General features: G+C 30.8%; 1 protein-coding gene and 1 non-coding gene across 2 annotated transcripts; both read left to right on the top strand.

The window, feature by feature from the left end:
* Window positions 1–4,916: 4,916 nt before the first annotated feature.
* On the top strand, window positions 4,917–4,990 carry TRNAK-CUU. Its single transcript has one exon. It is a non-coding gene; the product is annotated as a tRNA-Lys (tRNA).
* A 7,080-nt stretch (window positions 4,991–12,070) lies between these two features.
* On the top strand, window positions 12,071–13,189 carry LOC114174104. Its single transcript, XM_028058857.1, has one exon. The coding sequence runs from the start codon at window positions 12,197–12,199 to the stop codon at window positions 12,956–12,958; it is 762 nt and encodes a 253-aa protein (XP_027914658.1). The 5' UTR covers window positions 12,071–12,196; the 3' UTR covers window positions 12,959–13,189.
* The last annotated feature ends 1,821 nt before the right edge of the window (window positions 13,190–15,010 follow it).

The raw sequence follows: 15,010 nt of genomic DNA, 5'->3' as shown, positions 1-15,010 counted from the left end.
TGTTACTGTTGGGAATAGTCTAGTGTGAGTCAAAAAAAGTTCCACATTGGATAGAATAAACAAAGTTAAACATTATATAAGAATAAAGACCCATAACAACATTGCCTTAAGGTTTTGGTGTAAAAGTGGTGTCTAAGGTCTTATATGTGTAAGACTAATGTCATATAACCATATAGAACCACAATCTCTCAATAACCATGACTATAACTCATATATGAAAGAATATATAACCAACAGTGGTATCAGAGCCGATGGTTCGGAGTGACTGACCGCATAACCATAACCAAAGGGGTCACTCATACACACCTGAAGGGAAATATACCATATGAAAAAAAGAAAAAAAACAAAGGACTCACCCTTGAGGGGAGATGTTGGGAATAGTTTAGTGTGAGTCAAAAAAAGTCCCACATTGGATAGAATAAACAAAGTTAAACATTATATAAGAATAAAGACCCATAACAACATTGCCTTAAGGTTTTGGTGTAAAAGTGGTGTCTAAGGTCTTATATGTGTAAGACTAATGTCATATAACCATATAGAACCACAATCTCTCAATAACCATGACTATAACTCATATATGAAAGAATATATAACCAACAGTTACGTACTAGAATCGGGGGTGCATGCTTTGAGAGCGTCAAGGTTTCTTGCAAAATTAAATGGCTATCTGGTTGAATCTTTTAATTGTGTGTGCTTTTGAAGGCCGATGTGTTGGCAACTTTGTGACAATGTAGAGTTGTTAGGTCCAGAATTAGGTTAGCTTTCTTGTTTTGGTTGGTTGGAGGGAGGGCATGTATGTATAACTTCTTCTTTGGGGTTTTATATCCTTTGGTTGGTTTATAAGATTAGAATTTGGGAAAGCCTTATTCATCTTAATCTTCTTGAAATTTGAGGGCACAAAAACGTACGTTTGCCCAAATTCTTAATAATGTTTGTGATATTCCTTTATCACAATTACATTCTCCTTACATAAAGGGATATAATCTTGGTGCAAATTGTTGAAGAAGTTTATTTTGCTGGTTTGGAGAAGTGCAAAAATCATTTGCAAAAATCATTTGCATGGGTATTTTGTTAAAAAAAAGGGATAAACCTCTCACACATTTAGATCTTTGTAAGAAGCTTGATGTGACCTGAAAACATTTAGGTCAATGAAAAGCAATTTCTCTTGATAAACGATTCTATGAATTTGCTTTTTCTTCGCTCGAGGATATGAGAAGGGTTATGGAGGTTAGAGTTTGAGATTTGTCTCTAAAATCCTTCGTGCTTTTGTTTTAACTAAAGATTTTGTTATGACTTCTATGAAGCTTACGAAAGCTCAATGTTGGGTGAGCATACATGATCTTCCTTTGAAATATTAATAGTCAAAGGCAATTTTCTTAATTCTGTGTGGCCTTGGCACACTCTTACACTACACGAAAACAAGGAATAAGTCACTGTAAAAGAGTGTCAGCCAAAAAGAGACTTTTTTTAACATCAACACCAAGGCAACTCTAATTGGATCCAAAATAAAATTTGGATTCTAGAGTGGATCATGCCCATTCTAAGTCGACACAACACATTATATAAGTAAATGAAATAAAATTTATGTATACTAGGATTTTTTCATGAGCATGATAAAATATTTTAAAAATTTAAAATAAATAATATTATTATTAGTGTTTAAGAAACCCACACAATGTATTAAATTTGTAAAAAATATTATTTTTTATTTAGTAAGTGATTGCATAATCAACGGTATCTAGTGGTAAGTAAAGGAATATTTAAAAGATATGTATAATTAGGTAAATTTGTATAATAAAATTAAATATATTGATTTTTTTTGTAATGGTTTGGTAGATACGAAGATTAATAATATAATATCTTAATTTTGAGTGTTAGTTTTTTTCGACCTAATGGTTATAAATAGTAAAATTATTTTCTTTTAATTAAGCGGAGGGAAATAAAAATTAGTTCCCGCTTTTCCTTTTACTCAAAAAGCACTTTCCCTTTTTTCGCATAACAACTTGAGTCACTTTCCTTTTCTCTCTCGAAATCGCTTTCCATTTTTCGTAGAGCCTCGCTACAACTCCAATCACTTTCCCTTTCTTTATCAAAATCGTAGAGCCTCGCTTCTTCACCATGGTCCTCGTGCCACCATGGTGCTCATTGCTTCTCCATCGTGGTCCATCATTTCCCCAAATCTCAAAGCTTCTCCACCGCATTCTAATCCGTTGTAGCACCGATGAGCTCTTAAGGTAATCCTCTTTAATAGATCTCCCAATCCTAACCTTTAAATGAGCTTTGATCCTTAGATCATTATGTTTTATCTTGAGTACATGAAAGCTCGAGTCTTTAACCCTTGTTTTCATTTTCTTTTACATTTTTGAAGATATTGCTTGATTTTCTCTACATTTGTGTCTAAGTGAAGATTTGCATTCTCGAAAGTTATGAGGAGAATGTATGGGTTAAAAGATGATGTGGATTCTTTGTCACCCATGCTCGTAGATGGTGATACATGGTCAAAAATGTAGAGTTGGGCGTGACCTATGATCCCTTTTGGAGTTGGTAATGTTCTCCTAGTATAGAATATGTTCATTTCGTGAAATAAGAAAATTCTCTTGTAACTTGTTTAAGAGTTAAATAATTGATGTAAACTCCTATTTGCGAAAAGTGTTTATGGATGCAATGGATGTATGATGAACACCATTCAACAGGATACTGTTATTTAAAAATTAATTAATTAAATAGATTGAGTGGGCTTAACCATCCTTTTGTGTAATATTAATTTTAAAAATTAAATAGGGAGTGAGGATTTGACCCACGCTATAACCAATATTTTTTTTCTTAAAATTAACATGATACAAAATCATTGTAGCATCATTACAATTTGCGTGTGACCGTCTCTAGTTGAGTTCATTACGACCCCCAATGCAAAACTTCTATTACTTCCATGTTTAAATGGTGCACTTAATATCTATGCAAGAAGGACACAATAATGTTGTTTTTGCATTTTGAGTAGGTTTAAATGGGACTCTATTTTAGTGTTTTCTTGTAGTGTTATCTTTGGATGGTTACACTAAGAATAAGTCTTAAGATTTCTTTGCATGTGTCTTGGTTGATGTTGATTTGTTATCTAATTTGTCTAATCAAATTTTTGTGGAAAAACTAGGATTTGTGTTTATCGTTGATGTGGAGTATGAGAAATTGCCTATTTTTTGTTCAAATTGTAAAATGATTGGTCATGATCTATCTAATTGTAGATGTTTACAACAAAATGCCAAGGTAATTTCTAGTGGAGATAAAACAATTGACACAAAAATACAACAACTTTGTCGTCCTTAGGTGGTTGGTGCCTAAGATGGGAATAACGATTTCTAGGTTCAACTTTAAAGTTTGTGGAGGCTATTGTGTAGTCTTTTGTGGAGTTTGGGGTGGAGCCTATGGTTTAGCCTGCGGTGCCTATGGTGGACCCTGTAGTGGATACTGTGGGGGAGTCTGTGTTGGAGCCTATGATTTAGCCTATTATGGTGCACTCTTTTTGTGGTACCGTTTGTTGCTCAGTCACAGCCTGAGTCAAATCATGATAATGATTAGTGTTGTGTATGCATCTTCTATTGTTAAGAATCTAGATGTTTCTATTGGTGGTGGTCTAGTAGTGGATTCTGATTCCTAGATTTATATGACTTCTTTGGAGGATGTCACTATCATTGTCGATAGTTTGTAGGGTTTAAAACACTTAGATTCTTCTCATTGTAAGATGTTGAAATATGAAAATAAGAAAATTAAGCAAGATACAAGTGTTTTGACAGGCCATACAACACATTGTAGTTTTAACTTTGTTTGATAAGTAAAACCTTCATCAGAATATAAGTTCACACAAAATTTAAGTATAGACTATGCCTAATGAAACCATTCTTTAAATTTATTATTGTGTTGCAAGGAATGACTTCATCTTCTAACTACCAAGATGATATGCACAAAGCATAAGTGTACATCAAGATCTGTTAGGATACAAAATAAAGTTGTTTTGTTTTAACAACCATCTTAACGCAAGCTTATTTAAACTTTAGCCGAGCTATTTGCCCTGTGCAATCTCTATTTTTACTTCATTTTTAGTAAAAAAGCTATCTAACCTAGTGTTGATAAGTAGTGCCAACTATTTAGATGTTTCTTGATGAGGATAGTACATTTAATATTGAATGAAACACTTGTAATGCACCTTTACATCCACCCTTTACAAATGAAGAAGAAGAAAATATCTGAGTTCTAAATCTTTTAACTGTTAGAAAATGATTTGCAACAACTCCTTCTTCCAAGCCTTACATGAAGTTGTCTTTTGAAGAAGAGAATAAAAGCATATATTTAAGTTGTTGTAGTTAAAAAACTCGTAGTTGGACCTTAGTTGTGCATCAATCCACTCGTCCCTTCTATCAGAGATGCACTCCTAGCCTTAACTGGTTATGCATAAGGTGTTGTTACTTTGAAGAAATTATAGTGCTTAAAGCAAACTTACACTCTAAATACATTAGGACATGGTAGAAACATGATTTTGAGGCTATCATGTTAGCCTTTGGGATTAGAGTAATAATTAACATGGATAGTCAAGGAAATTCATATTTTATAGTCATAGATGAATTTTCGGTTTTATGAAAAATGAACAACTGCAAAAGCATTTACCTAGAAAATTTTCATTACTAAAGAACGAAAGTTGGGTGCTTGAAGACATTCACACATTATGTTAGTTTTAACTATAAAAAGGTTCACTAAGGATTAATGGATATTGTTTTTAATACTCTTATGAGACTTTATAAAAAATAAAAGTCTTTAGATTCAAAAGAAATAAAAAGTATAGTGGCAAGAGTAAAACTTAATGGAAGGACACCAATAGAGTTTACAAATGTTTGAAAATACAGAATTTTGAAACAAATGTTGCATAAGCTGGAATAGCTCAGTTGGTTAGAGCGTGTGGCCCTTAACCACAAGGTCGGAGGTTCAAGCCCTTCTTCTAGCGTTTTGTTATATTTTTTAGTTTCTAACTATTTTATGTGGATAAATAATATATTTTGCTTCCATTATTAACAATTGTTTCTTACTCTCACCTTGGTAAATTTTCGGAACATGAATTAGTTTTATGTAATAGACGAAATTGCATCATATTTTTCTCTATTTATTATTAAAAATTTAACAGTTGGTTTTTTTATTTTACATCTTTTATTTTTATTTTCTAACTAATTTATGTGGATAAATAATAGATTTTGCCTCCATTATTAACAATTGTTTTTACTCACCTTGGTAAATTTTCGGAACATGGATAAATTTTATGTAATAGACGAAATTACATCATATTTTTCCCTATTTTTTATAAAAAATTTAACAATTGGTATTAACGAGTAACAACTTTGTTCATAAAACTATTTGCAAATATATTAATGAATTTTTTTCACAAAAATATATGTCACTAAATTATTTTGTTTCTATAAAATATTTCTACTTTCTTTTCATCGAACATCAATAGTGTGTGATATCTGTCGAACTTGACGTTGAAGGTCGAGATAAAGAGGTTTTGGTCAATTTTTTATTTTTATTTTTTAGTTTCTAATTGATTTATGTGGATAAATAATAGATTTTGCCTCCATTATTAACAATTGTTTCTTACTCACCTTGGTAAATTTTCAGAACATGGATTTTTTTTATGTAATAGACGAAATTACATAATATTTTTCTCTATTTTTTATTAAAAATTTAACAGTTGGTTTTTTTTATTTTACATTTTTTATTTTTATTTTTTATTTTCTAACTGATTTATGTGGATAAATAATAGATTTTGCCTCCATTATTAACAATTGTTTTTACTCACCTTGGTAAATTTTCGAAATATGGATTATTTTTATATAATAGATGAAATTACATTATATTTTTCACTATTTTTTATAAAAAATTTAACATTTGGTATTAACGAGTAACAACTTTGTTCATAAAACCATTTGCAAATATATTAAGGAATTTTTTTCACAAAAATATATGTCACTATATTATTTTGTTTCTATAAAATATTTCTACTTTCTTTTCATCAAACATCAATAATGTGTGATATCTGTCGAATTAACGTTGAAGGTCGAGAAGAAGAGGTTTTGGTCTATTTTTTATTTTTATTTTTTAGTTTTTAACTGATTTTTGTGGATAAATAATAGATTTTGTCTCCATTATTAACAATTGTTTCTTACTCACATTGGTAAATTTTCAGAACATGGATTATTTTTATGTAATAGATGAAATTAATCATATTTTTCTCTATTTTTTATAAAAAATTTAACAATTGCTTTTTTTATTTTACATTTTTTTTTATTTTTTAGTTTCTATTTGATTTATGTAGATAAATAATATATTTTTACTCCATTATTAACAATTGTTTTTTACTCACCTTGATAAATTTTTGGAACATGGATTATTTTTATGCAATAGACGAAATTACATTATATTTTTCTCTATTTTTTATAAAAAATTTCACAATTAGTATTAACGACTAACAACTTTTTTCATAAAACCATTTGAAAATATATTAAGGAATTTTTTTCACAAAAATATATGTCACTAAATTATTTCATTTCTATAAAATATTTTTACTTTTTTTCATCGAACATTAATAGTGTGTGATATATGCCATAATTGACTCGTTGAAGGTTTAGAAAAAGAGGTTTTGGTCTATTTTCTATTTTACATTTTTTATTTTTATTTTTTAGTTTCTAACTGATTTATGTGGATAAACAATAGATTTTGCCTCCATTATTAACAATTGTTTCTTACTCACCTTGATAAATTTTCGGAACATGGATTATTTTTATGTAATAGACAAAATTACATCATATTTTTCTCTGTTTTTTATAAAAAAATTTAACAATTGTTTTTTTTATTTTACATTTTTTATTTTTTAGTTTCTAACTGATTTATGTGGATAAATAATAAATTTTGCCTCCATTATTAACAATTGTTTCTTACTCACCTTGGTATATTTTCGGAACATGGATTATTTTTATGTAATAGACGAAATTACATCATATTTTTCTCTAGTTTTTATAAAAAAATTTAACAATTGGTTTTTTTATTTTTATTTTTTTAATTTTTTAGTTTCTAATTGATTTATGTGGATAAATAATAGATTTTGCCTCCATTATTAACAATTGTTTTTTACTCACCTTGGTAAAATTTGGAACATGGATTATTTTTATGTAATAGACGAAACTATATCATATTTTTCTCTATTTTTTTATAAAACATTTAACAATTGGTATTAACCAATAACAACTTTGTTCACTAAATTATTTTGTTTCTATAAAATATTTGTACTTTTTTTTCATCGAACATCAATAGTATGTAATATCTGTGAGAATTGACTCGTTGAAGGTTGAGAAAAAGAGGTTGGGAATTTATTGTGTGCTCAAGAGGGATTCACGTGCATGAATTTAATGTTTGATCAAGAGTTGTTTGTATATGTACAGAAGAGGTTCATGGGTGAATGTGGCCTTAACCGACGTGTTTATGGTGCTCAGGGGGGATTTACTTGGGTGAATGTGTCCTTGGCCGAGGTTTACTTGTATAACGATTTTTGGTTAACTTGGCTTTTATTAAGTAGGTGCCTCGTTAAAACCTCCCTAGTCAAAACCCTCCTTAGGGAAAAAATAACGGCGATAGGAAAAGGTCACTGATGATGCATTAACTAAAATAAAATTTAAAATGAGATACATTCCAGATTCTAGGTATAGTTCTCCCATCGAAGTGTTGAAGTTGATAAGCACCATTTCCTAAGTTCTCGACAACTTTGTACTATCTTTCTCAATTCGTTTAGAACTTGGCGTGGGTGGGGTTCTTCCTTGCGTCACCTATTTTTCTCTAAAATAAATGAACAAATAAGGAATTTAGAGAATGATGTTATCATTTATGGACCCTAAAATGTGCATAATTGGAAAATACAAATTTTGATTTGCTGAATTGCAATTAGATGGAAAAATACATAAAAGTAGGCACCACAAACAAAAATACTTGATAAGCCTTTAGGATCTTATCAAGAATTAGGAAATTCTTGATGGATCAAATGGTTCATGGAAAAACCCTGACATAGGAGTTTTTTCACCTCAAATGATAGGTCAAAACATTTTTGCTATTTCATTCATTCCCAAATTATTTATGCCCATTATACAAAGAAAAAAAAAGCATAATCATGTTTTGGGATCTTTTATTCAAAGTCTAACAATTGAGCATTTTAGTCTCATTCTAAGCAAGCAATACATGTGAGTCACACCTCCTTCACGTTGAGCTTCATATGTTGGACCCCATCATGTGATTGCATCTCCATTCAATTAGTCACCATCTTTTGCAAATTTTTCTATACCAATTTAGCTCTAGCTTTTGTCATGGGTCCTTCTAAGCCTAGTATTGGATTGGGCTTCATTCGCTTGTGTCTAGGCTTCATGGTTATTAAGAGCTTTATCCTAATCAATGATGTCGACATCATCCTTTCAAACATACTCAAGTTTTTAGTCATAAGTAACTAAATGTTGAACTAATACTTGGATTTTAGTTAAGAATGTATATGTTCAAAATAATACTCAATTTGTAATTTGTGACAATAATCTGCATAATAAAATTCAATCGATTTGATTATAACTAAACATAACTTATGTTATTAGACAAACTAACAAAGAGTACATATTCTATTCCTTTATCTTTATTCATTAAATATTAAATATTATTGTTCCACATTAAGAATAGAATGATATTTACACACTGACTTTTGAAAAAAAAAAACTTTTGACAAATTATCAATTAAACTTAAAATCATTGTTTGAGATCTATTATTAGACAATACATTGTAAAAATTGTAAAAAATTTTAAAACACAGTTCAATAATCATTTTTCTATTTTTTAACCTATTTTTCACATAGATAGATCTTAGGAGTTATCTATTATTTATATTGCAATGTATAGTATAACATAACCATGTTTCTTGTTTGTCCTTTATTGTGAAAGCTTAACATCCTCTATACTTTTATATTTTATTCTAGTTCCTTTGATGATAACAAAAGAGTTGTCCATCACAATGTTAAATAGGACAAATCTTTAATTATAAAGAGACACAAAATAAAATTATTCATCATATAAAAAAATTATAAATAATATCGTAAAATTGATCTAAACCAAACAACAAAAATTAGTTTGATTTGGTTAATTTTTTATATTCAAATTGGACCATACTGAATCACATATATCTTTATGTTTGGTTCAAATATATTTTTCAAAATTAAAATAAAAAATGAATCGAAATGTAAATATAAAGTGACTCTTGTCATATTAAAAATATTTGTCACATTAAACATTTAAAAATTATAAATGTCACCTTAAATTTACATTTTTAATATTTTAAAAAATTTATAAGTTTAAATAGGGAATTTTTTATGTAAAAATGTAAAACAAATTATTTGAATATTTAGGTGAAATAATTTGATACATAAATTTTTAAAAAATATTTTAGGCTTAAATACCTTTTTAGTCCTCATTTTCGTAGTGTTTGTTGCAGATAGTCCTCATTTTGACAGAATGTTTAAGATGGTCTTCATTTCTACCGAATGTTTAAAATGGTCATCATTTTCGCAATTCGTGTTTTATTTGGTCATTTTCTGTAACGCCGTTTAAATCATTAACAGAGCATTATACAGGTGGCACAGTTTGTAGTAGGGTGTGTTACGTGTACTGTATTGGTGTGGTAACGTTAATTTTTCAATTTAGGAGAAACTTTGCAATTAGGGAAATTTCTTCATCTTCATCTTTCTTAAGCTCAAACTCGAATTTGCAGAGAAAACAACTAATACTTGTCATTTCATCATTGGATTGCAGTTGCACTCTTTATTTCAAGTTTACAGATTGGACTTTAAAAGATTACACACAATAACATGAACCCTATTACTAATTGCAACCTCTTCTCAGCAACCTTCAATGACTTCTCCAAATCATTAATCTGTCTCATTTGTGTCATGATGATGACATCATTTTCATCAACACCACCATTTAAAAACATTGCAACCCACATTATTGGAATCATCACTCTGTAAATCAATAAACGAAAAATTAAAACCAATTTATTATTAACACAAAAATAAAAACAGATTGTACCCAAAATTTTCTCCCATTATTCTTTGAAGTTCTTGCCATCCTCAAAGCTGTCATCTCTCCGCAGCTACAAATCGGGGTTAATCCATTTCTCGTTGAACCACCAACAGTGCACGAAGTGATACAACACAGTTGCCTCCAACGATTACAACCAGAGGTAAAGGAAAAAGACTGAGACCAGTGGCGGAGCTCTTTAGGAGCTGGCGGGGGCCACGACCCCCCCAATTTTTTTTCAATTTTTTTTTTAGTTTTTTCAATTTTTTTAAATTATTTGTTTAAATTTTTTTAAATTATGTATATTATTAAAATTTTTAAATTATGTCTATCTTTTTAAATTAGGTAATAATATATTAAAAAATTAATAAAAGTTAAGTTAGATATTTTTTTTAAAGTATAATATTTAATGGTAATAAATGGTAAAATATAAAATAAAATATAATAAAAAAAATTATTAAGATAATTTTCATTTTCTCTTTTCATTGTTTACTAAGTTTTTTATATGTTGTACTTATCTCTCATTTTTATCTAACTTTTTGTTACCGAAGAAAAAAAAAAGTTAAACAAAAACTCATTATTTTTATCCTCATTTTTTAATCTTTTCTTCCATTTTTAAAGAAAAAAGAAGATAACTTTATCTTGTCTAACTTGGTAATGAAATACCTGTTTAATATTTAGTACTAATTTTTATCTTATGACATTTTGTATATTATTTATTTTTGATGAATATAGAAAAGTAAGTAATGTATTATGTGATTTTTTATAGACATTTTTTAAGTGAATTTGATTATCATAATTTTTTGTAGTAGTTATGTCTCTTAATGTTTGATTAGATTATGATAAAGAAAAAGTTAATATCAAATTTGTTTTTTAAATAGGTATATTGATGAAAAATAAAAAAATAAATTCATGTTTTTAAATTGATAAAAGAAAAGTGAAGATCAAAACAGGACAATATCGTTACTCATTGCATAACAATGAAATGGAATGTTTGTGATGACTTTTGAATCCATACGTGCATATTAGTAAAAGGAAAAATGAATATTTTGTAGATAATATGGTTATTTATATTGGAAAAAAAAAGTTGAAAAATGTACTTATAATTGAATTATTTGATAAGTTCTAGAATATGAAAAAATGATGAATAATCTTTAGATGTGTGAAATTTCTTTTATAGTTATAGTTATACTAAATTATATATTCATTTTATTGAATTAGTAGCAGTAATATTAAATATATAAATTTTAAGTATATTATTTTGGCTCTCCATAAATTTTGATCAAGATCCGCCACTGATTGGGCACGAAGAAGATTAATTGGAAAACTGAAATGAAGAGCGCAAATGCAATCCAATGATGAAATGACAAGTATTAGCTGTTTCCTCTACAAATAATACGAGCTTAAGAAAGACGAAGATGAAGAAATTTTCCTAATTGCCAAATTTCTCCTAAATTGAGAAATTAACGTTAATTAGCCATATGTACAGTACATGTAATACACCCTAATACAGAAAAGTACTAAATAAAATACTAATTGCGAGAATGAGGACCATTTAAAACATTCAGTAAAAATGAGTACCATTGTAAACATTCTGGCAAGATGAGGACCATATGCAACAAACACATTGAAAGATTAAATTGAACAAATGAAATAAAAAGTTAAAACTTTATTTTAAAAATTTGAATAGGATTAGAGGACTAAATTCATATTAAAAAAAATTACAAAATAATATCATAATTTAGAAAATCGAGATAACAAAGATTATATTTGAGATGCTAAACTTTGAAATGCATCTCGGTAATATAAACATATTAACTATATATATTGAAGATTATTTTATTTTTTTATTCATAAATTTAAACCTATTAGTGATTCATTAAAAATTAGTTGTATATTAACATAATTTTTCCATGTAATAAACATACACGATAATTATGTTATAGCTTTAGTAATAACTTAATGGAAGTCTCTTGAGCATAAACGCAAACACATAGAAGAAGCAAAGCAAATCAAGAAGAGAGGAGCATCATCGGAGTGAGAAGAAGAAAGGTTAGAGGAAATGGAAGACGTGATAACAGAAGCAGCAGGACCTTCAAGGTTCTTGGAAGAAGACCTAAACATCTTCACAACTCCATCGCCACCCCTTCCTTCACCCTTCCTCATCTTCCCCTACACACAACAACCCCAACCTCTCAAACCCTCCCTCCTCATCGTCGCTCTCTCCGCTTCCGCCGTCGCCCTCTTCCACCGCCTCCGCACCGCCTCCCCCGCCGCCTCACTCCTCCTCCCCGAACTGTCCCTCTCTCTCCCCGACCACGCCGCCCAGATCCTCCCCCTTTCCCCCTCGGCCCTCCTCGCCGCCATCCCCTTCTCGGTCCCCGCTCCCCGCGCCTACGCCGTCGCCAAGGCCCTCCTCGCCGGCCGCATCCGCCCCGACTCCGTCCTCGTCCTCGACTCCCTCGAGCCGCGCAACTTCCGCGGCAAGGTATCCTCCGATGAGGCCGTGGCGTTCAAGCTGGAGACCGCCGCTGAGAGAAAGAGAAGCGGCGGAGAGAAGCTCTTGTCGGATTTGGAGTACTATCCTTCCGGAAGCGTTGTTGACGGGCTCAGCGCTGCCATTCTCGCACGGTGCCAGGTGATGAACGTGCCAGCGAGCTTGTGTGTTTCGTGGCCTCAGTTCGACGCCTCTGTGGTGTCGTTGATTAAGGGTTTGCTTCAGCGCCGCGTGTTGCAGGGATTTGATTTTGATTTGAGTGATGAAGAGGTTTTGAAATTTGGAAGGAGCAAGGATAGGGTTCTGCATTCTGAGCTGTATATTTGATTTGTGCTCTATTATGTGAATGTTTTGATCCACTTGGACTAATTCATTTGTGTCCGATTATTTTGATATTAATTTGTGCTGTTATGGTTGGTAGCTTGATTTTGGTCTTACTGAAACATATTTTACTTTCGGGATAGCCATGGATTGCAAATTTGCAGTATTTTGGTTTGTTTGTATTGACTGATTATAGCTTTGTCTATGCATTTTTAAAATGGTTGATGCTGTCTAAAATGCGTTAGCTGCGGGTGTTCTTGCAATTGATTCCCTGCAATATATGAATTCTTAGTGCTGTGAATTCCTTGTAATTAAAATCAAGGATTAATCTCTTCCTCATTGGGTTAGTGTTAATTTTAACTTGTGTTGTCTATTGCTTGAATAAGAAAATACTATTGATCTTTGTGCTTGTTTGAATTGTATGGTTGTGTGGTGGAAACTAATTGTTTTCATCCTTGATCTTAAGCAAGGATTTAATTTGTTAACTGTATCACACCATGACATAGGGTTGCACTGGGTGTCAAGTGGATTAAGCGGTGATTGCAGACCAGAATTGGTCTGTAATGGCCTCAATGTAATTGTGACTGAGGTCTGTGTAAAGTGTGTCTCAATCAGTTTTAAGTTAGTTGATAGTTACTAGCCATAGAGCTCAAAGATTTCAGATGAGTGCTACACATGTAGTGAGGCGTGTATAGTATACATTTATGTGTGTGTCATCATTATGTAATATATATACAAAACCACCTTGTGCAACTACAGTGAAACTCTTACAGTTGAAAATCAGAGAAGTGAACAGGGAGAGTGTGAGTGTGAGCAACAAAGAAAAGATTTGATATTCTTGGAATTATTTTCTGAAGAGTGAAAGAGAAAAGGCAACATAAGCCAAAGAGAAAGGTTCTGTTGTAAGAAACTCATGATCTTGATCACAATAATAAAATTGAAATTGCATTTTTCCCGTTGATGGAGTTCACATCGGCTTAAACGTGTATATCTGTTCTGTTGGTAATCTCCCTTAGCAATATCTATATTGTTTTCTGGTTTAATAACTTCTGGTTTGTGTTTCTTTCTTGTCTGGTTTGCAAGAAGAATCTTCGTAACTGCTGTTTCAGAACAGCTTGCATTATAACTGTGACTGAAATTTGACCGCCACAATTTAAAACCTTGAGTACAAGTAGCAGGAGCCTCGAAGGCATAGTTAGTGTAATTTCATTTAATTTTCCTTCAAAAGATGCTTTCGAAGCTGTAGATTTTAGTAGCTACTGTGATGATGATAGCTATGGAGCACATAGTTTTTAACTTGGATTCAATTAATATACGATCTTTTAGCCAAACTAGAATCAAGTTATTCACTCCTGCTGTAATGCCTCTGTTTGAGGCATTGGATTCTGATAATAGTATTTGAAGAATTCAACTGGAAGTTGAGAGTTCTATATTGACTAGAGACGATTAAAGACTATATAAAACTTGCTTGAAGATTTTTTTTGTCGGAGATGGTGTGTAATCTCTTATGTATTATTGGTTCATAACTTACTTGATTCAAATTTCTCTAATTATGTACTTGTGAACAACTTGTAGGTAGAACACTTAGACTGAGGGGTGTTTGCCATGATACACTCCTTTGGTACAATGAGGTTTTTCTTACATATATCTTGGATGTATGATATTACTGACTGAATTTCTTTTCAGGACAAGTTGATCCAGTTAGGGACCAGAATTGAAAGTACATCTAGAATTTCATATTAAGTTTCTAACAAGCTTTCAGGAAAAGTAAAATAATTTTCATTAACTATTGAAAACTCGACACGTGTTTTCTGAAGCTTAGATTCCGAATTACTTGCATTCTCTTTGCTGGGTTTGTATACAATCTTCTACTATCTCCCAAATTACTCTATCTAGAGAGACGAAATTGAGAACGGAAAAAGAGAAAAGAGTAATTGTTCAATTGGAGAAAGTCAATATGGACGATAATTTTGGTGATATTTGCCATCTATTCTTATAGTTAAAGATACCTTTAATCGTGTACTTGAGGACAAAACTTGTGATATGTTTCCTTTCTTT

The sequence above is a fragment of the Vigna unguiculata genome, chromosome 2 (assembly GCF_004118075.2).
Source record: "Vigna unguiculata cultivar IT97K-499-35 chromosome 2, ASM411807v1, whole genome shotgun sequence".
Taxonomy (NCBI): Eukaryota; Viridiplantae; Streptophyta; class Magnoliopsida; order Fabales; family Fabaceae; genus Vigna; species Vigna unguiculata.
This window is presented reverse-complemented; position numbering and strand designations above follow the sequence as displayed.